We start from the raw sequence: 23,396 nt of genomic DNA on the forward strand, positions 1-23,396 counted from the left end.
TGACTACACATTTGTAGCTCTCTTTCTAGGCTCTCTCTTTTGGTCCACTGTTCTATGTGTCTATCTGTCCACAAATATCATTCTGTCCTCATTACTACAGCTTTACATTAAGTCCTAAAATCAAGTAGTATGAGTCCTTCGATTTTGTTCTAAATAGCTTTGTCCATTCTAGTCCCTTTGCCTTTTCATATAAGTTTTAGAATCCTCTTATTGATATTTCCAAACAATTTTCTGGGATTTTAAATGGAATTCAATTAAATCTATAGATTAAATCTTAATAATATTAAATCTTCAAATTCATGAATATGGTGTATCTTTTCATTTACTCAGGTCTTCTTTAATTTTTCATTTATCTTATAGTTGTCAGCATATATATTCTGCACATATTTTGTTAGGTTTAAATTTAAGTACTTCATTTGTGTTTGTGTACTATTGTAAATGTTTCTGTTTATTTCATATTCTCATTTTCTATTTTTAGTATATAAGAAAGTAAAATGGCTTTTATATATTTACCTCATTATCTGAAAACTTGCTAAACAAGCATTTTTGAAAAAGAAAAAGACAGTCTGTCTCTATTTTCTCACTGATTGTAAAATCCCTATTTCAAAGCATTTTGAAAAAGATGTTTGAAGAAAAACCTATACATGTTCTTTTTTTTTTTTTACATTTTCTTATATTATAGACAGTTCACAAAAAAGGTCCACAAATGCTTCTAAAGATTAAAAAAAGATGCTCAAGCAGCTTGAAATAACACAAGTTGAAATTGAAACTGTTGAAAACTTATACGTTTCATCTCTGATATTGACAAATATTGAAACATTTGATGACACCATGCACTATCTTCCTGATACAAGCCCATGTGAAAGACAATTTGGCAAATATCTAGCAAAATTACGAAATTATACCCTTTGATCCAGCAAGCTATTCTTGCAAAGGTAAATGACACGTATAAAATTATTGGTTGTAATATGTTTATAATAGAAGAATAAAATAACATAAGTGTGCGTCAATATGAAATTGGCCAAGTATGTTATGTTGTCTGCACAATGTAATGCTATATGAACTTAAAAATAGATTTCAACAAAACCTTTGCATTACTGGCAGATGGAATTTAAGAAAATATAATGATTAGTTAGGTGCAGTCAACAATAAAGTTATACTTAGATCTACATATTCCAATGAGAATTCATTTCAAATGTGTCACTAAATCTGAACATTGAAATAAATAGAGCTCAAAAACAGCTCTTTAGTTTTTGATTCACAAGATGTTAGGCCAAATTTTTCAAAAATGATGAAATCATATTACAAAAATATTTTATTAATAATTTGACTAGCAAATAAATGTGCTGTTAATAAATTTTAATGTCAATTTCACCTCTATGTTGCTCATTTTCAAAATTTAGTTTTGTGTAGGTTGATAATTTATGTAGCATGTTAGTACAGAAGTACAGAAGTAGGATTTATAATGTAATATACATCTAAAGGGGATACATGCTTAACCTTGTTTATTAATGGAGTCTGTGATAAAGTTTGCAGACTGTTGACTTAGAGGAGAGCTCTCACTTGGACGGGAGGCCCTGGCCAAGTTGTGTAGTGAGGAGCTTGTTGAGGGGAAGAGAGAAAAAAAGAGAGGTTTTAAGGCCCAAAAGACAGTTATCACCTGCCTGAGAACATAAGTGAGCAGGATGATATGGCTTTTAGTCCCAAGAAGTAGAATTCTAGCATCTCTAAGGTGATGAGAAACAAAGGTGTTAAGAATTTTTCTTTCTCTAACATTCTAATGACAGGTTCTTGAGCTAGGAAAGGATTACTCTTGCCTTGTAGGAATCAGACATGGCTTCAGGGGATTCAGGAAGCTCACCTGAGCTGCCAGTCACAGACTGAGTAAGTAGAGCCATGCTTCTTCCGCAGACTCACCTGAGAAGTCAGCCTCTGGGGCAGGCACCAGGAATCTGCATTTTCAGTAAGGCCTAAATTACTCTGATGCCACCTGTCCCAGAGAACCAGCAATGGCAACCCCATCCTGGCTTGAAGGATGTAGAACATGATGCTTGGGGTTACTGTTGCTGTGGGTTTTCTTTTCACTTGTTTGAGATCAGTAACATTCTAAGTCAGGGGATGGAAACCCACTTTATTTGTAAGCTCTGCATTTTCTTTGTTTTGTTTTGTTTTTTTTGAGACAGGGTCCCACTCTGCTGCCCAGGCTGGAGTTCAGTGGCACAATCACGGTTCACTGCAGCCTCAACCTCCAAGCCTCAAACAATCCTCCCACCTAAGCCTCCCAAGTAGTTAGGTCCACAGGCACACAGCACCATGCCTGGCTGATTTTTGTATATTCTGTAGAGACAGGGGTCTACCTTTGTTACCTAGGCTGGTCTCAAACTCCTGGCTTCAAGTGATATGCCTGTCTGAGCTTCACAAAGTGCTGGGATTATAGGCATCAGCCACCGTGCCCAGGCTAAGCTCTGCATCTTACACCTCGTTTGTCTTACACCTTGTTTGTCTCTGAAAAGGGCCAGATAATAATATGTTAGGCTTTGTGGTCTGTACAGCCTCTAACACAACTACTCAACTCTGCTGCTGTAGTTGGAAATCAGCCACCAATATATCACCAAATGGGTGTAGCTATGTTTCAACAAAACTTTACATACAAAAGCAGGCCTGGTTTGCCCCCCTTGCTATTCACGTTTGTACTGTACATACCCCTCATGAAGTGCAGTTTCTTACCTTATTGCTTAGTCACCTTAGAGCCCTGCTTGTTACTCAGTGTGGTGGCCTTGCTGATGAATACTAGCCCTGTCTTGGGCCTAGGCTTTCAATGCAGGAATCCAGCCCCAGGGAGAGAAACCAGTGACTGGAAAAGTTTCTAGGCATGTGCAGAAAATGACACGGGATGAACACATGGATGAACATCCAGTTTAGGATCCCAAGCAGGTGTCAGACATTTCACTTCACCTTATTCCAGCAAGGCTGTCGTGTTTGGGGAAGACATTATTCCAAGAGAGGAAGAGACTGTGGGAAATGAGTAGGCAGCAGGAGACAGCACTCTTGATCCTATTCCCATTTCGCATGGTTCCGGGGGGGCCCTCTTGATGCCCCTCTGCTCCCCCAGGCGCTGTCCTCCTTTCCTGAGGCATCGTCATCCATCCCTCTTGCTCCCCAGTCAGGTGCCAGGCTTTTAGGAGGCCCCCAAGCACTGGTGGTGAAGCCCAGCAAAACAGTGCATTTGCAATCTCAGATAAAACATTGGTATTTTGGAAGCAACGTGCCCACATTTGGAAATGAATTAAGGAAAGAAAATGAAAGATTAAGTGCTTCATCTTCACCCTGCAATAAACCCCCAAACAATAAACCTTCAAGTTGTACATACAGCCCCATGAGTCTTTCATCTCTGGATGAAATGGGCTGTCTATTTCTACACACCCAGCTGATCCTTGAACAAATGCAGGGTTCAGGGGCGGGCGCCAAACCCTGCCCAGTTGAAAATCTGCATCTAACTTTCGACTCCCCAGAAACGTAATGACTCATAGCCTACTGCTGACTGGAAGCCTTATCAATAACATAAACAGCCAATAAGCACGTATTTTATGTTCTGTGTCTTCTGTACTGTACTCTTACAATAAAGTAAGCTAGAGAAAAGAAAGTGTTATTTAAAAAGCACGAGGAAGAGCAGACGTGTTCACTCTTAGCTAAGTGGAAGTGGGTGATCATAAAGTCTTCATCCCGGCTGTCTTGGCACTGAGCAGGCTGAGGCGTGGCAGGAAGGGGAGGGGTTGGTCTTGCTGTCTCAGGGGTGGCAGAGGCAGAAGAAAATTCCCAAAAAAATGGACCCACACAGTTCAAAGCCATGTGTTCAAGGGTCCGCGGTATAGGGAATGTTTCACCCTTGTATTCTACTTTCTATTCATAGAATTAAAATAGAAATCCTAAAAATTTCATCTGGATGTGTATTAAGGAGGGTTAATTTTTTCACTTGCTGAATCCTGAGAACACAGCGCTGACCTGGAAGTCACTGCAGGGAAAAGCATTAGGGAAAGGGCCTGCAGTCGCGTTCCTTCCCTGGACTGTGGAGTGGCCAGTTTTCCCTGATGGTGGCTCTGAATGACCAAAGTGACAGGCAGCATCTAGGCAGGGCTGTGCACAGTCTCCGCCGCTGGATTTCAAAGTTCCGGATCAAGATCGTCTGAGCCGGTCTCCTGCCCTTGGCAGGTTCTGTCTCCAGCAGGCTTTGAGGATGAGGGCTGCGGGCCTTTTGACCCTGATTGGCTGCTTGGTCACAGGCGCCGAGTCCAAAATCTACACTCGCTGCAAACTGGCGAAAATATTCTCGAGGGCTGGCCTGGACAATTACTGGGGCTTCAGCCTTGGAAACTGTGAGATTCTTTCTTTCCTGATCTCTTTCTGTCCTTGAGCTCTGCCCTGAGATGCTGAAGGTCCCGGCCACACTCCCTGCTGCGTCTTCCCAGCGGTCCATGCCCTGCCCCCACCGCCCCCAGGGGTGGCTGCCGGCCTAACTGTGGCTCTCTGGGTCTCCTCTCCCTCCTCCCCCGCGCCTCATTTCCTTATTCCTGGAGTCCTGTCCTCAGGACACCAACAGGGAAGGGGAAAATAATGCCACCTCTGCTGGCACCGTGGGGAGGGGACCCGACTGTTGTCTAGGCTCAGCCCCTGACTGGGTGTCCAGCTCCAGGTGCACCCTCCCAGCCCCCATGTGCCCCTCAGGGTGCCCGCCTGCCCTGCCCCGCCCCGAGGTGTGTTGGGAGGAAGCAGTCAGGGAACCGGGATCAGGAAAGGCGCCCTCAGACCAGGCTTAGAGCCGGCGATGCACTTCCTTTGCTGGCGTTTCTGGCTTTGCCCCTCCAGGGATCTGCATGGCGTATTACGAGAGCGGCTACAACACCACCGCCCAGACGGTCCTGGATGACGGCAGCATCGACTACGGCATCTTCCAGATCAACAGCTTCACCTGGTGCAGACAGGGAAAGCCGCGGGAGCAGAACCACTGCCACGTCGCCTGCTCAGGTGAGGCTCTGACTTTCCAATGAGACGGGGGACAAAGCCGACAATGGGATCGCCACCCGCGTTTTGCTTTAACTAAAATTTGGAGTTCAGACTTGCAAATAGTCCTGCTCCAGATTGGTAAATTATGTAATGGTTTCCAACGTGGCACTCAGGGTCCTGCGGCTGACTTGTCCAGATGACTTATTCCATGTTGGAGAGTTTTTATGAAGATCTCCACTAAAGCAGGGGGATGGACAAATGATCCTACTGCCCTTTCAGGTTACAGGTATTTGATGTCTCCAGTAAGAAAAAGGAAGCTGCCTGCCAGCTGCTTTCCATAAGCAATTCGCTCCAAGGATGCAGTTTGTACTTCTTTGTGCAGATTGAGATGAAGACACTCTGTGTTTCTTTCTTTCTTTCTTTCTTTTTTTTTTTTTTTTTTTGAGACAGGGTCTCACTCTGTTGCCTAGGCTGGAATGCTGTGGTGTGATTACAGCTCATTGCAGTCTTGACCTCCAGGGCCCAAGCAATCCTCCTTCCTCTGGGTAGCTAGAACTACAGGCACAGGCCTGGCTGTTTTAAAATTTTTTTTTGTAGAGACGTAATTTGGCTATGGAGTCTTGCTATGGGGTCCCACCTAGGCTAGTCTTGAACTCCTGGCCTAAGGAGATCCTCCTGCCTCGGTATCTCAGAGTGCTAGAATTATAGATGTCGGCCACTATATTTAGCTAGCCGCATGTCTTAAATATTGGACATTAAACTAGAACTCACTTCCACGTGTTTTACTTTAGTCATTCTAGAAATCCATATGAGCACAGCACTGAGGATAACAAAATACGTCAGGCATGAATTCTGCTTTACCAAACTTCCATGTGACATAAAAGAGAAGAGAATATGTGCCTCCTTGAAGTTCAAAGATGTAAGCAGGAGTGCACTGAGTGTTGTGGGCTTCAGAGGAAAGCCACAGTATTAACAAACCATGGGAAGTTCTGTAAACACAGTGATATTTGACCTGAGACTTAGAAGATGGGAAAGATTTGAGTAAAGAGAGAGAAAAGTAATCCCAGACCAGGGGAACAGCAAAAGTGAAGAGGTGCCTGTGGGAGGGTGTGGGGCATGAACAGAGTAAGGAGAGACTCTTTTTTCTGTAACAAAGTGACATGAAGAGGAATCACAGGAAAGGCAGGTGGAAAGGCTAATGACCACCTGAGCGTGAAAGGACCTGGAGAGCCAGGCTAAGAGGCTTGCCCTGATTTCTGCCTGCAAGAGGAAGCCAAGAGAGGTCAGTTAACTAATCATTGCTTCAGCAGGATCAATCTGCAAGCAGGGTGTGGGACAGATTAAAGCAGAGGCCATTTAAGTGTCACTGCAGTTATTGAGCGAAGTGCCACAAAAAGACTGAATGATGGTCATAGTTGGTGACGGAAGACTGATGCCAGAGATGCTGAACAGGCAGAGGACAGAGCTCAGTTGAAGTCATCTTCTTTGTGCCCCCTCTAGCGTGTAAGTTCCTTGTGGGCAGAGAGTTCTGTTTCATTCACTGATGGATCCACAATGCCTAGAACGGTGCCTGGCCATTGCAGGAGCTCAATAAATGTTTATTGAATAAATGAAGAGAATGAGGAGCAAGAGTGAAGTCAGAGAGAGAGTCATAAAATATTCTATTGCAAATTCTTTCAGGACAGAAAATAAACTATTTTAACTTCTCTTTGCCACATCCAGGAGTCCCCCACTTTTTGAAGGGGGAATATATCCCAAGATTCCCAGTTGATGCTGAAACTGCAGATAATATCTAACCCTGTATATACTGTAATTTTTTCTGTACATAGATACCGACGACAAAGTGTAAGTTATAATAAATTAGGCACACTAAGATGTTACCAGCAATCAATAGTAACGGAATAATTATAACAATATGCTATAATAAAAGGTACGTCAGTGCTTTCTCTTTCTCACTCTCAAAATGTTATATCAATGAAAGAAACCAACCACTGTTGACTGTCAATGAAAATTTAGAAAATGAAGTAATCGGCGTATGGGTTTAAATGTCTGAATGATTGAATAACATGTCAGTTTACCTAGTACATTGTCCCTAAGCTAACATTAATAAAGAATGATCACTACCTCCTGAGATACATCTCCTGATTAGTAGTCAGCCCTTAATTTAGAACATTCCTTTGCTAGGCCAAAATCTCTCTTTTTCTAGCCTTCTATACCAATCCTAGTTTTTCCTCCTGGTTTATTCAAAACAAGTTTGCTTTATGTTACACATAAAAACATATTAAATGTATGCAAATGATTTATAAGTATCTCTCATCTCCAGTTTCTTATCTTCTGAGCTAAAACATTCAGTATATTCACTTTCCCATAGGCATGACTGTTGAACCCTTCCCTGTCCTGGTCTATCTTATTAGCTTTCCCTAAGAGCTCACCAATGGAGTCTTTCAGTCAAATGTGAGGATTAAATGTGTGCATTTAACTCCCATGGTGGGCTGACCCCACCTTCCAAATGTCCACTCTCTAATCTCCGAAACCTCTCACTCTGTTATCTCACATGACAAAAGGAACTTTGCAGATATGAGGAAGGATCTGAGCTTGGGCAGGGGAGATTATCCCTGACCATGTGGGTGAGCCAATCTAATCTCATGAGTCTTTAAAAGAAGAGAATCTTTCCCAGCTGTGGTCAGAGACAGATCCAATGACAGAAGAAGGAAGAGAGATTCAGAGTGTGAGAGGGTCTCAACCCACCATTGCGGGCTGTGAAGATGGAGTAAGGGGCCGTGAGTCAAGGGGTGTGAGTGGTCCCTAGAAGCTGGGAATGGCCCTCAGGTGACAACCTACAAGCAACAGGGATCTCAGTTCAACACCCATAAGGAACTGAACTCTCCCGAATCCCAAATGAGCAAGGAAATGGATCTTTTCTTCCCCAAGAGCCTCCAGAAAGGAAAACACACCTGTCAGCACCTTGACTTCAGCCCTGTGAAACCCCGTCACTCTTCCAGCCTAGAGAACTGTCAGCAAATTTTGCGGTGTTCACGCCTCTAAGTTTGTGGTAATTTGTTAGGGCAGCAATAGAAACGCAATACACCTCTCCTCTCTCTTGGTGTCCTACTAAATTAACACTAAAGGGATTCAAGAATCAATAAGATAAAAAGACAAATCCACAAATACAGGATAAATGGAAGAGGAAACTATACCAAAGCCGTTAGAAGCTGGAAAGCAGGAGGCAAGTGGTGATTAATTTAGTGATTGAAGAAATCTGAATCCTAAACCAGCAGTGGGAAATCTGAGAAGCAAACACAGAACTGACATAACAACAAAGCTCAGAAATCAGTAGCATCAGCTACTTCTGGAAGTTAGAGTGAAGATAAAGTTCCATTAAGGAATAGTTAGAACCTCCAGTCCCTTCCTGAGGCATTCATCTACTGACTGCTCCTCACCCTGGCAGAATACTGAGACTTAACCCTCTAGATGAGTGAAGTAGAAAACCTCTCAACTGAGAGACCTCAACAGCCTTTGAGGGCAAGAGCTCCAGACCACAGGCGTGGGAAATTAAGTTATAGTTTCTGTAGTCCCAACCACCTGCTCCACTCAGATTTCACAATGATAGCAGCCAGGACTGACTCTCCAAATGAGATTTTCTTCTAGGCATCTGGCCAAATTGAAAGGAAATAACTAATGATTCTGAGTGGGACTCCCCAGTGAACAAAATTGGTCAAACCTCCCTGCAGTGAGATCCACAGTTGAAAATCCCCACCTCTGAGCACAGGGCTCTGCCAGCTTTTAATGTCCCTCTCTTAAATAGTTGCAGAGAGCCAGGGATCACCAGACTTTAGAGGAATGGCAGTGACATGAAAAAAAATGAGGCAAAAACCAAACAGATAAAACTTTTTGAAAGCAGAGGTTATGCAAGGAAATGAAAACTTCGAATTCAGAAAACTATCATTAATATCTTCAGACAGAAAAGAGAGGATGCTTAGATGAAACAAAGCAAGGTGCTTTTTTTGAAAAAGATAAAGGAAACTTAGGCTGGGCACGGTGGCTCACGCCTGTAATCCAGCACTTTGGGAGGCTGAGGTGGGCAGATCATGTGGTCTAGAGATCAAGACCATCCTGGCCAACATGGTGAAACCCTGTCTCTACTAAAAATACAAAAAAATTAGCTGGGCATGGTGGCATGTGCCTGTAGTCCCAGCTACTTGGGAGGCTGAGGCAGGAGAATTGCTTGAATCCGGGAGGCGGAGGTTGCAGTAAGCCAAGATCATGCCACTGCACTCCATCCTGGCACCTGGCGACAGAGCAAGACTCTGTCTGGAAAAAAAAGGAAAGAAAGAGGAAACTTTCAGAAAACCAAATAAAGAGGCTTTGGAAATTAACAATATGATAACAGAAATGGAAAATTCAGTAAAGTAATAAGAAGATAACATTGAAGAAATCACTCTAAAAGCAAAATGAGAAAAAGAGATAAGTGGAAAATAGGAGAAATAAGAATGATAAAATAAAGGGATATAAAAATATGTTTTAGCAGGAGAGAAGAGAAACAGCAGATAGGATACAACCTTTAAAAAACATTTCCAGAACTAAAAAGCATGTGGTTTCCATTTGTAAGGTTCATCACATGACGAGTACGATAGTCACCCCTTGTCTACTGTTTTGCTTTCCATAGTTTTAGTTACTCATGGTCAACTGTGACTCAAAAGTATTAAATGGAAAATTCCAGAAATAATTAATAACTTTTAAATTGCATGCCATTCTGAGTAGCATAATGAAATCTTGCACCGTTCTGCTTTGTCTCACACTGGATATAAATTATTCCTTTGTCCAGTGTATCCACACTGTATACACTACATACCCATTAGTTACTTAGTAGCTGTCTTAGTTACCTGGCGTAAAAAAGAAAAAAAACATAGCATATATAGAATTTAGTACTATTCATCATTTCAGAAATCAGCTGGGAGCCTTGGAATGTATCCCACTTGGATAAAGAGAAACTACTGTACAATGGATTATTCTACACTCACACTCAGGAACAGCCTCATCCAATTTCAGAACACTATAGAAAAATAGAATATGCAACAGGCTTCCATCTGAAAAAGAAAATGTCCCATACAAAAAAAAATCAAGCATCAGAGTGACATCAGACTTCTCAACCACAACACTGGAAGCTAGAAGAAAATGGAAAAATGTCTTCAAAACTCTGAGGGAAACCCGTTTCCAATATAAAATTCTGTGCTACCAAATTATCAATACATTTTGAGCATAGAATGAGTACATTTTCTGAGAACCAAGTGGTTAAATTTTTCGCCTACTGTATCATAAAGAATCCTGGCTGGAAGACAGAACAAACACAAACTGGGTAACTGGAGGAGAATGTTAATAATGACTCTACTTTCACAAATCTGATCAAATCATAGAAAAAACATTGCAGTAGTGAAGTGAGGGATAGGAATCACAGGCCATTACTACCCCCTTGCCCAGAAAGGAATGAGATTTCATTATAGATTCTTAGTTACACCTCATTATGGTCAGAGACTATGGTCTACCTCAGCGGCCCCCAACCTTTTTGGCACAAGGGAACAGTTTGTAGAAGACAAATTTTCCATGGACCAGAGGAAGGAGGATGGTTTCAGGCTGATTCAAGGACATTACATTTATTGTCCACTTTATTTCTATTATTATGACAGTGTAATAGATAAGAAATAATTATACAACTCATCATAATATAGAATCAGTGGGAGCCCAGAGCTTATTTTCCTGGAACTAGACAGTCCTTTCTGGGGATGATGGGAGACAGTGACAGATCATCAGGCATTAGATTCTTATAAGGAGTGTGCAACCCAGATCCCTCGCAGGTACAGTTCACAAAAGGGTCTGCACTCCTATGAGAATCTAACGCAGCCTCTGATCTAGCAGGAGGTGAAGCTCAGATGGTAATAAAACAAGGGAGAGTGGATCTAAATGCAGATGAAGCTTAGCTCACTTGCCCACTGCTCACCTCCTGCTGTGAGATTTGTTCCTAACAGACAATGGACTGGTATTGATCTGTGGTTTGGGGGTTGGGGACCCCTGGTCTACATGGTTTCAAACCTCTAATACAGGCATCCCCAAACTTTTTACACAGAGGGCCAGTTCACTGTGCCTCAGACTGTTGGAGGGCTGCCACATACTGTGCTCCTTTCACTGACCACCAACGAAAGAGGTGCCCCTTCCTGAAGTGCGGCGGGGGGCTGGATAAATGACCTCAGGGGGCCACATGCGGCCCGTGGGCCGTAGTTTGGGTTTGCCTGCTCTAATACATCTTTAACCTTATTTTACAGCACAGCAAAGCCATCTTATGGTGAATCTACATTTGAAAAAAAAAATGTGTATTTTATATTTGGTGGGTAGATGTTCTATAAATGACTGTTATTTCCTTTTTGATTTTCTTAGAACTTACTAGATAGTTCTTAGCAGAACTATTATACAGTGAGAGATACATATTGAAATTTGCAACTCTCATTTTAGTTTTTTCTATTTCTCCTCTCAGTCATGTCCATTTTTGAAGCTTTATTATTAGGCACATATTCATTGAAGACTGTTAGGTCTTCATGGTGAATTGACCCTTTTATCACTGGAGTCCATGTTTCTCCTTAACTCTGGTACTACTTCTCATCCAGAAATCTACTTTATCTAACAGCAGTATAGCCCACTCTTGCTTTCTTTGGGGAAATCTTTGCATAATATGTTTCTTCTTTCCATCCTTTTAACTTTTAACTCATCTGTGTCTTTACATTTAAAGTAAATTTCTTATAGGTAGCATGTAGTTATGCATTGTTTTTATATCCATTCTGATAATTACTGCTTTTCATTAGGAGTGACTAAACCACATTTTCCTAAAGGGCCAAATAGTAAATATTTTAGGCTTTTCAGGTCATATGGTTTCTACTGCAACTACTCAGCCAGTACAGAGTGTGAAAGCAGCCATAGACAGTATGTAAATGAATGGGACTGGCTGTGTTCCAATAAGGCTTTATTTACAGAAACAAGAGGTTGGCCTGTGGGCCATACTTTGTGGAACCTTGATTAGATAATTTACCTTTATTGTGATTATTGATATGGCTAGTTTTAAATGCTATCTTGCTATTCTGTTTGTCTGTGCCATCTATTCTTGGTTACATTTTTCTGCCTTCTTTTGGATTTTTAAAAATATATTTTATTGTTCTCTTTTATTTCCTCCATTGGTTTGTTAGCTATACCTCTACTTTGTTTTCAGTAATTACTCTAGGGGTTCCAATAGGCATCATTATCTTATCACAGTCTACCTTCAAATAACGCACCACTTCATACGTAACATACAAGTGTCTTAACAGTATTCTCTAATTTTTCCTGTTCCATCCTTTGTGCCATGTTGTCATGCATTTTTCTTCTACATTTATATACCTCCCAATGCATTTTTATTATTTTTGCTTTAAACAATTGTCTTTTAAATCATTTTTTAAATGAGGGAAAAGGTTCTATAATATTTATTACATATTTACTATTTCCAATACTCTTCATTCCTTTGGTGGATTTATTTGAGGAGGTAGTTAATTGATATCACTTCTCTTCAGCTGAAAAAATTTCTTTAACTTCTTTCTGGTTTTGGTTTTGCCTTTTTTTTTTTTTTTTTTTTTTTAGGGTAGAGGTCTGCTAGCAAGTGTTCTCTCTACTTTTGTTTGTCTGAAAATATCTCTATTTTATTTTGATTTTGAGGAACATTTTCTTTACATATAAAATTCTGGGCTTACAGTTGTTCTCCTCTCCAGTTATTGTTCTGAGACAGGGTCTTGCTCTATCACCCAGACTGGAGCGCAGTGGCGTGATCACAGTTCATTGCAGCGTCCACTTTCTGGGCTCAAGCAATCCTCCCACCTTAGCCTCCTGAGTAGCTGGGATCACAGGCACGTGCCACTGTGCCTGGCTGATTTTTATTTTACTTTTTGTAGAGAGGGGGTGATATGGTTGGGCTGTGCCCCTACCCAAATCTCATCTTGAATTGTAACTCCCGTAATTCTCACGTGTTGTGGGAGGAACCCAGTGGGAGGTGATTGAATTTTGGGGGCGGGTTCTTTCCCGCACTGTTCTCTTGATATTGAATGAGTCTCATGAGATCCAACGGTTTTAAAAATAGGTGTTTCCGGGCACAAGCTCTCTTTTTGCCTACTGCTCTCCTTGCAAGACATGATTTGCTCCTTTTTGCCTACCACCATGATTGTGAGGCCTCCCCAGCCATGTGGAACTGTAAGTTTATTAAACCTCTTTCTTCTGTAAATTGGCCAGTCTCAGGTATGTCTTTATCAGCAGCATGAAAACGGACTCATACATGAGGTCTCGCCATGTTGCCCAGGCTGGTCTCAAACTCCTGGGCTCAAGCAATCCTCAACCTTCCAAAGTGCTGGGATTACAGCTGTGAGTCACCACATCCAGCTTCAAATTGTTAAAGATATTCCATTGCCTTCTGGCTTGCCTTATGCATAATGGAAAACCAATGATTTTCTTATCTTTGTCCCCTGCATGTAATATGTCTGTTTTCTCTAGTTGTTTTTAAGATTTTCTATCACTCATTTTTAGCAATTTGGTTATGTGAGATATTTGTGTTAATCTTACTTGGTATTTGTTAACAATTTTGTAGCCCTGAGTTTATAATTTTCATTAAATTCAAAAACATTCCAGCCATTCTTTCTTCTAACACTCTTCTTCAAGGATGCTAATGGCACATATGCTAGATGGCTGATGCCGTCCTGTTGTCACCAGGGCTCTTCATGGTTTTAGCCTTTCTCCCTCCCTGTGTTTTATTTTCAATAGTTTCCATGGTTACGTCTTCAAGTCCGCTGTTACTTTATTTTTTTAATGCAAATCTGTTAAGCTTCTTGATTGGATATTTCTTTTCAAATACTCTATTTTTTATTTGGTGTTAGGCAAACCTTTGTATCTTTTGTTTCATTTTATTCATGTTTCTCTTTGAGTCCTTGATATAAAGGAGCATATTTATAAGCCGCGATTTAATTTTCTTATCTGTTAATTCAATCAACTGTCATTTCTGTGTCTTTTCCCTGACTGATCTTTCTTGTGGTATGTGTCACATTTCCCGGCCTCTGCGCATGGAATCATTTTTTATTGAATATAGTGTATGTGCTGACAGCTGTTGTGAGTTCTCCAGTCTTGTCTTCTTAGTGTAAAATAATTTCAACAAGAGACACACAGCAAAGGAGATGTAGCATAGACTAATTTATTGAAAACGAAAAGGAATACTTTGAAAGCTAGGTGCAGAATGGACAGTTCACCCCGAGAGAGACTTCAGGGCAGTCTGCTCATAAGGATGAGACAGCCAAGACCACGTGAGGGATGCTCCCTTTATCAGAGTCGTCTGTGGTTATTGACAAGCAGGTGGGAAGAGTGTTCTGGGTGGTCCTCTCGGTGCGCCTGCACAGTCACTGCACATGCTGCTTATACATCACATGGCTCATTAGCATCTTAAATCTTCACCCAGGGATGAGTTTTTATTGTTATAATGTGCAAAGGGTCAGTCTAAGGACCAGTAAAGTCAAAATGTGCATGTTCCCTACAGGGGAAATTCCCTTCTGGAGGCAGCTTTGTTTGAATGAGCTGGACTACACTGTGAATGCTGAGGCTTACAGTGTGGACTTCACAGTCACCAGAACTGCCACACCCTGAGGACATGGCTACCTCCTTGCCTACCTTTCCTGCCTCATACACAGCAGTGTTGAGTATCTAGACTATGCTGTCTTCCTTTAAGGAGTGTTGAATTTCTTTTGCCAACCAGTTAAGTTTATTCTGATCAGCTTAACCCTTTTAAGACTTGCTCTTGGGCCGGGCGCGGTGGCTCAAGCCTGTAATCCCAGCACTCTGGGAGGCCAAGGCGGGTGGATCACGAGGTCAAGAGATCGAGACCATCCTGGTCAACCTGGTGAAACCCCTTCTCTACTAAAAATATGAAAATTAGCTGGGCATGGTGGCGCGTGCCTGTAATCCCAGCTACTCAGGAGGCTGAGGCAGGAGAATCGCCTGAACCCAGGAGGCGGAGGTTGTGGTGAGCCGAGATCGCGCCATTGCACTCCAGCCTGGGTAACAAGAGCGAAACTCCGTCTCAAAAAAAAAAAAAAAAAAAAAGACTTGCTCTTAAACTTTGTTAGGGAAGTTCTGGAGTAGTCCTTATGGCAGGGCTTATTTAGTCCCACTACTAAGGCATGACTGCTCACCCACTGTCTCTTTGGAATGTGCTGAGGATTCCGCAAGGTCTGTTCCATTGGGCTAGTCAGAAGTCATGTCTCCCAGCCGCACGTGAGGTCTGTAACTGCCCTGCTCCTGGCAGTAGTTTTCTGCCTAGCCCTGTGGAATTTTACCTGTACATACCCAGTTTAGCCTTCAGTCAAAGACTCAGTGGAATCCCTTTGCAGATTTCTGCTGCTCTTCTTCTGGGTAGCTCCTGCCTCCCAGGTATTCTCCACAAAATCCCAGCGGCATTGGCGTCTGCTGTCTGTCTCCTCCTCTTAGATGGCCATCCCCTGCCTGGCTCCACCTCCCTGGTCTGCAGAGCTCCTCTGGGCAGAAAGTCATGGCAATCACGGGGCTCACTGCTTTTTTCTCTCTCAAAGATCACGATCCTGCATTGCCAGTTGTCCAATGTCTGAAAACAATTTTTCATCTACTCTGCCTACTTTTCCAGTTGTTTACAGTGGGAAGAGAAATCTGTGACTCCATCGTGGTCATGCTTGACTTTACATGCAGATTACTAATTTAATACTGTTCAGTTTCATTCCAATTAGGGAAGCCTGGGGCAGGGGTCCATCTGCAAGACAATCTTAGATTCTAAGACATTAAAGTGTTGGGTGGTTCATGGTCAGAGGTGAAAGGACACTCATATCTGCTTTCTTATCATGAAGACCATGGGATTTTCAGGGATAGCTTTATACAAGAAAACAAGATGATGTTTTTTTTTTTTTTTTTTTTGAGATGGAGTTTCGCTCTTGTTACCCAGGCTGGAGTGCAATGGCGCGATCTCGGCTCACCGCAACCTCCGCCTCCTGGGTTCAGGCAATTCTCCTGCCTCAGCCTCCTGAGTAGTTCGGATTACAGGCATGTGCCACCATGCCCAGCTACTTTTTTTTGTATTTTTAGTAGAGACGGGGTTTCACCATATTGACCAGGACGGTCTTGATCTCTTGACCTGGTGATCCACCTGCCTCGGCCTCCCAAAGTGCTGGGATTACAGGCTTGAGCCACCGCGCCCGGCCTAAGATGATGGTTTTATATACTAACCACGCCTCCGTGGGGGGCCTCCCTTAGCCTCAGGCCAGAGAGGCTTTCATTAGAACAATGTCATTCTGTCCCACATATTACAGAAGTAGGGATATTTGCCATGGGAACCTGAAAAAAAAGTTAGCATTAGAGTGTATTTACAAGGTATGTGACATTATATGCATGTACAGTACAGATACATTTCACGCTCGTTTTCTTCCTCTTCTTCTTTTTTTTTAAATAGAGGCAGGGTCTTGCCATGTTGCCCAAGCTGGTCTTGAACTCCTGGGCTCCAGTGATCCTCCCATCTTGACCTCCCAAAGTGCTGGGATTACAAGTGTGATCTACTGCACCCAGCCTGTGCCCATTTTCTGGAGCTAGACAATCTCCTCACTCTCATTTCAAATTGTATTCCTAAAATTCCTGCCTACTTTTCCCAAACTATTTGAATAGAAAGTTGATGCTATATTCATACATACAAAGCACACATAAGCACACACATTCATATACGTGCACCGATACATACACACAGTGTACAAAATGCCTGATGTGATGCCAATATCGTCCCCCAGCAGCACAGATTTCATTAAAATAAGAGACATTTAAGAAAAAAATGATTACTGACTCTCTAGTCTAGTTCACTTGTATTACTCTTATGTCTCATCACCCTGATACCAGAATTGGCCTTCGTCACTTCAGAGCAGGGAAGAAATGGACATCGTGGGCGTGGTGGCTGCTAGATTTCACTTGGGAGGTGGGAGGACGCCGAGCAGACAGATAGTTTGAAGTAGAGCTCACATCACTGAAAACAAGGACTGAAGCTCTTTTTGTGTGGATTGTTGCTGTTTTCTGTTGGATGTGGGAGAATAAACGATTCTTTGCTGTTCAACATGAGCCTTTCTTTATTCATGTTTGACTGAACAGAATTGTCTATTTAAAGTAAATTGAGCAGAAACAATTATTGGCAAGAGTCCTCATTTAAAGTGCCATCTTAACTCATTTCTGCCCCTCTGCTGCCCTTCTGTGGCTATTTCTTGTAACGGCATCTCAGTGCTGCATGGGCTGGGGTGGGGGGTGCGGTGGCGGGGTGGTGCTGGGGGATTCCTGATTTCCCAGGCTCCACTTTCCCTAACATATTTTCCTGAGTAAATTCAGTCAAGTCCAACTTTCAAAACATCCCAATTGTGCAACAAAATGCTCTAACAAAGTAGGAGGGGACAAACGACTTCCTGGTCCTGCCTGGCCCCACCCTCCCAGGAACCCTTACAGGGCATCGCCATCCAAGCAAACTGCCCTGCCCCCAAGACAAATGTGCTCTTTCTGTGTACGCCTGGGAGGACCTCCAGTCCCGGAATAATAGAATGTGATCTGCTTCCTCCTCACTATGCATTATATAATCTGTGTCCCTCCAACCTCTAGAGACGCCCCGAATCCATGTCTCCCAGGAAATATGCTAGACCACTTCCAAACGCAAACCAGTGTCTCAGCAGTTATCAAGTGCGTATGCACCCGAAATAAAGTGTCTCTAAGTAATCTGAGCATAAATCAGGTATCAAATGCTTAAATTTAGATAACCTCGTAGACAATTACTTGAAAAATTAATGAAATATATTTTAATTATCAACTTTATTAACCTATAGTGTTTCATAAGCAGGAATCTTTGCTTAAGTGGCTTCTGTTGGAAAAAGAGATTAGAGGAAAACAGAATGTAAGCCCTCGATTGGAAAACAGGCTCATTAACTGGGTGTGTGGCCTCGGTTTACAAGGATAAAATGGTACTCATAGAAATGGTTGTTCTGAGGACTGATGGAGATTTTGTGTGAAGAGATTTAACATGTGCCTGACATCGAGTAAGATTTCAATAAAGTGTTAACTAGTGGTAATAGCTACTGTTGTCCTAAATATTTTTATCTCCAGAAGATAGGCAAAGACTTTTATAAGCTGATATAGCTTTAGTTTTCACTGTAGAAGTGTACAGCAAATGCTAGTGAATTCGCATATGTTATTTCAATTGCTATCTCTTATAGATGATATATTTTGTTAGTTTTTCTTTTGATTAATAGAATTTTGTTTTAAAGAAAAATTAAGTCACATTCAGAATAAATTTGCTTAAAAGAAATTTGTCGCTAGATTTATCTTCTAGTTAAGCCAAACTGAGAAAGCAACATAGCAACTCAATGAAATAGCAGGCTCAAGAAAAAACTTCCACTTTCAACTGAATTAACAAAATAATCTGGTAACACAATGCTCCATTGAAATGCAACATTTTATGCTAACTTTTTAATTTTTTTCTGGTATCAAAAATAGTGCATTTCTGTTGTAAACAAATTTTAGAAAAAATGCAGCAGACTTCAGACCATTGGTGATCCCACAGTTAAGAGCCAAATCTTCTTCAAATGCTAGCGAACTAAGACTGTCTTTTTTTGTAATCTAAACTAGTGCTGCCTAATAGAACTTTCCATGACAATGAAAATGTCTTCCATCTGTGCCCTCAAATATAAAAACCACTACCCATGAGTGGCTGTAAAGTGTCTGAAATGTAGCTAGAACAAATAAGGAACTAAAGTTTTAATTGGGTTTAGTGTTAATTAATTAGAAATCATGGTTTTTAACATGTTTCTCAGCTTTACTGAGGTAAAATTGACAAATCAAAATAGTATATATTTAAAGTAAATAACATGACAATTTGATTTTGTATGCATTGTGAAATGATTCTCACAATCAAGTTGAACAAATCCATCACCTCACATCATTACCGTGTGTGTGTGTGTGTGTGTGTGTGTGCGTGTGTGTGTGTGTGTGTGTGTGTGTGTGAAAGACAGAGAGAGAAGACCACTTAAGACTCTAGCTCTGTCACCCAGGCTGGAGTGCAATGGTACAGTCTCAGCCCATTACTACCTCTCTTCCCAAAGTGCTGGGATTACAGACATGAGCCACTGCACCTGGCTACTGTCAGCAAATTTCAAGTAAGCAGTATAGTATAATTAACTATGATCACCATATTGTACATTAGATCCCCAGACCTTCTTCACCTTATAACTGAAAGTTTGGACCCTTCCATCAACATCTCCCCATTTTCCTCACCAGCCACTGCTCTACTCTGCTTTTATGAGTTCAGCGTCTTTAGATTTTGCGTATGAGTGAAATCATGTGGTATTTGTCTTTCTGTGTCTCACTTCCTTCACTCAGCATGATGTCCCTCAGTTCATTCATGTTGTTGCAAATGTCAGCATTTCCTTCTTTTTCATGACCGAATAATATTCCACTCTCTATATAAACATTTTATCCATTCATCTGTCAACTAATATAATTTTAATTTAAATGTTCACATGTTGCTAATGCCTGCATATTGGACAGTACAGCTCTTAATGGATATCTTTATGATACTGGGAACTCAACATTGTGTGGGGAGCATTTCTCCATATTATTAAACATCCTGGGAAAACATAATTCAAATCCCTCTTTATTGAATTATATGAAAGTATTATGATTAATTTGAACATCACTGATTATGAGGCAATTAGATTTTTTCATTTTAACTCTTATAAATAAAGTTATAGTAAACCACTTTGTACAGAAATATTCCTTGGGATACATCTTGAGAGAGAAGTTACTAGGAATTAGCTGTGCATGGTGGCACGTGCCTGTAATCCCAGCTACTTAGGAGGCTGAGGCAGGAGAATTGCCTGAACCCAGGAGGCGGAGGTTGCGGTGAGCCGAGATCGTGCCATTGCACTCCAGCCTGGGTAACAAGAGCAAAACTCCGTCTCAAAAAACAGAAAACGAAAAACAAAACAAAACAAAAAAGATAAGAACTTCTTTAAGGCTCTAAACACATGCTGCTATGTTGGTTTCCTGAGATGTTGAATCTATTCTACTCCCACCCGAAAGTATTCCAGAGAACCTGCCTCTCTGCACGCTTGTCAACATCAAGCATTACCCAACCCTCTAAAAAGAAAAAAAAATCTTTGCTTAATTAACAAGCAGAAATGAGATCAAGTAGTTTGAGTACTTTTGTCCTTGATTGGCGGTTGTGGTGTTTATGGACGTGGGCCTCCCAGATCCGCTGCTAAAGGAAGATTGGTCTACAGTTGTGTGATGAGCAGACAGCACCTGCCACCTGCTTCAGGATCAGCCTCAGCTGCAGGCTGTTCCCTTCCAGGGTGGCTCATACCCAGTGACACATGAGCAGAAGCATGTGGACCGGGCATGTGGGTCCCACTTGGACGGCTCTGATGGACAGTGCTCACGCAGGAGCTCGTGGCTGGGCTGCCTGAGGAACTGCTGGGTCTGCCCCTCACATGGACATCTCCATCTGCCCATCCCACTTCCCCCCATCCTCTTCCTTTCATAGATGTGGATCTCTGAGGAATATCTAGCACCCCAAGTCCATCTTAGCCTCTGTTCCTGGAGAACCAAATTGCAATAGAAGTGATATTGGACTTTTAAAATTCATTTACCTTTTTCTGTCATGTTTGTGTTGAGAAGGATTTTGAGGCCACTTTCAGGCAAGTAGGAAAGAATGTGGATATCAATGAATACATTTGAATCAAAAGATTTGTTATGCCTGAAACAATAGAAAATGTAATAAATGGCCAGGCACCAAGGTGGCTGTCATCCCAGCGCTTTGGGAGCCAAGGCAGGAGGATCACTTGAGCCCTGGAGTCCAGCCTGGCCAACATAGTGAAACCTTCTCTCTACAATAAGTACAAATAATAAAAATGGCTGGGCATGGTGGTGCATGCCTGTAGTCCCAGCTACTCAAGAGGCTGAGGTGAGGATTACTTAAGCCCAGGAGGTTGAGACTGCAATGAGCTATGATCGTGCCACTGCACTCCAGTCTGGGTGACAGAGTGAGACCTGTTTAAAAAAAAAAAAAAAAAAAAAAAAAATGAAAAGTAATAGAGATGGATATATTTGACTTTAACCTTTCTGCATATGAAAAATACCCTAGGCTGGGTACAGTGGCTCACACCCATAAGCCCAGCACTTTGGGAGGCCAAGGTGTGTAGATCACTTGATGTCAGAAGTTTGAGACCAGCCTGCCCAATATGGTGAAACCCCATCTCTATTAAAAATACAAAAATTAGCCCAGCATGGTAGCACGAACCTGTAATTCCAGCTACTGGGGAGGCTGCGGCAGGAGAATGCTTGAAGCCAGGAGGCAGAGCCTTCAGTGAACCGAGACTATGCCACTGCACTCCAGCCTGGGCCACAGAATAAGACTCTGTCTCAAAAGAAAAAAAAAAGTGGATAAAAAAATTTTAAGGTACAAACTGAAATGACAATAGACAAAAGTTTAATATTTACCTCTAAAGAGATCTTACACGTCCAACTAACCCAAATACAGAAAACATTGTACTATCCTGTCTTACATGCCTTTTTTTTTTTCCCTTAAGACAGAGTCTCACTCTGTTGGCCAGGCTGGAGTGCGGTGGTGTGAACACGGCTTACTGCAGCTTCCACCCCCTGGGCTCAAGTGATCCTCGGACCTCAGACTCCCAAGTAGTAAGGACTAGAGGTGTCCACCATCACACCTGGCTAATTTTTTACTTTTTGTAGAGATGGGATCTTACTATGTTGCCCAGACTGGACTCAAGCTCCTGGCCTCAAGTGATCCCCCTACCTTGGCCTCCCAAAGTCCTGGGATTACAGGTCTGAGCCCCCACACCTGGCCTGCACCTATTTCTTTAGGACATAAAAACATTCGTGGCGTCTCCTCTAAACACCTTTCCAAAAACCCTTCGGGATTGGGCTCTTTCTCTGAAACTTCAGGTAGTGCAAGATGAAGATGGTCTTTAAAAAAAAAAAAAAAAAAAAAAAAAACGTTCTTTTTGAAGAAGCTTAACAAAAATGAGATTGTGGCTTTGCAGGGAAAATCATAGTTCTTCCAAACCTCCCATTCCAGCAAGAGTGAGAAAGTGAAGTAAACGAGTTAGGGTCCCTCTCCAACGACAAAATCTCACCTAACCCTGAGGTCTTCTCTCTTTTACAGCCTTGATCACTGATGACCTCACAGATGCGATTATCTGTGCCAGGAAAATTGTTAAAGAGACAGAAGGAATGAACTATTGGTAAGAGTCTTTCCTTGGGAGACTTTGGCTGCATGGGCAAAACCTAGTGTGTGCCTTCATCACAGCTACGGTGGAATTGACAACTCACCTCCGCAGAGTGGTCCAACCAATGGGAGGAGAGCTTGTCTATATTCTCCTCCATCGGAGGCGGGCGGGCAGTGAGCACAGCAGTAGATAGAAGGGGAGAGGAGAGATGGGATTGAGTTAAGATAGTTTGCGATTGTTTTTCATATAAACCGATTCCAAACAACGGGGAAAGGCATTTTCTAAAGTGACTTGGAAAGAGCCAATTGAGTCAATCAACAGAGAAGAAAAAACAAAAAAGCTTGAGTTTGCTCTAGACTTGGATCAGATTTGGAAGGTTACAGCAATATTTTGCAGGGAAAGAGGACGAGCAGCAGTGAGAGGACAGTGAGCAGGTCGGTGACATGGCGACTCAGCGGAAGCCTCCCAGGACTGAGCCTGGGACCTTGCGTTTCCTGCTGCTGTGTTCTAGTGAACATTGCTAGCCGGGCCACCCGCTCAGAGAACCCACATTTTCAGAGATGTGGGTGTGTAATGAAATGACCCATCCTTACCAAAGTTGATTGCTTGTTGCTGAAGCTAACAATGGCTAGGAGAAAAGCAGGCAGAAAAGTCTGAACTAGGCGAAAGGACAGTGTCCTTGGATCTCAGAAGCAGAGGAAACCCGACCCAGAGTTCCGCTGGTGATTCTGGTTAATTTCTGTAGCATTTGAACCGAAGACGATTTAGATTGTCATGCTTCTTTCTGCTGCTCCTGCTTCCCTCTCGTCCTTAGGCAAGGCTGGAAGAAACACTGCGAGGGCAGAGACCTGTCCGAGTGGAAAAAAGGCTGTGACGTTTCCTAAGCTGGGACTGGACCCAGGATGCTTTGCAGCGACGCCCCAGGGTTTGCAGTGAACGTCCAAATGCCTGTGTCATCTCGTCCCATGTCCTCCCGATATTCCTTTTCAAACTTGGAGAGGGAAAACTAAGCTACATTTTTAAGAAAATAAATATTTCCACTTAATGTCTTCACCCTGA

At 42.3% G+C, this 23,396-nt stretch overlaps 1 protein-coding gene across 1 annotated transcript; it reads left to right on the forward strand.

Annotated features, from left to right (window-relative positions):
- Positions 1-1,798: 1,798 nt before the first annotated feature.
- LOC101047629 (lysozyme-like protein 1) lies at positions 1,799-23,396 on the forward strand. Its single transcript, XM_003938393.4, has 5 exons — positions 1,799-1,963; positions 4,210-4,373; positions 4,864-5,022; positions 22,274-22,352; positions 23,152-23,396. The coding sequence occupies exons 2-5, from the start codon at positions 4,235-4,237 to the stop codon at positions 23,219-23,221; spliced, it is 447 nt and encodes a 148-aa protein (XP_003938442.3). The 5' UTR covers positions 1,799-1,963; positions 4,210-4,234; the 3' UTR covers positions 23,222-23,396.

This window comes from Saimiri boliviensis, chromosome 8 (assembly GCF_048565385.1).
Source record: "Saimiri boliviensis isolate mSaiBol1 chromosome 8, mSaiBol1.pri, whole genome shotgun sequence".
NCBI classification, from domain to species: domain Eukaryota; kingdom Metazoa; phylum Chordata; class Mammalia; order Primates; family Cebidae; genus Saimiri; species Saimiri boliviensis.

Coding starts and splice junctions, on each gene's coding strand:
- LOC101047629 (XM_003938393.4), top strand. CDS start 4,235: ATGAGGGCTGCGGGCCTTTTGACCCTGATTGGCTGCTTGGTCACAGGC. Junction 4,374..4,863: donor GGGCTTCAGCCTTGGAAACT/GTGAGATTCTTT, acceptor TTGCCCCTCCAG/GGATCTGCATGGCGTATTAC. Junction 22,353..23,151: donor ACAGAAGGAATGAACTATTG/GTAAGAGTCTTT, acceptor TCTCGTCCTTAG/GCAAGGCTGGAAGAAACACT.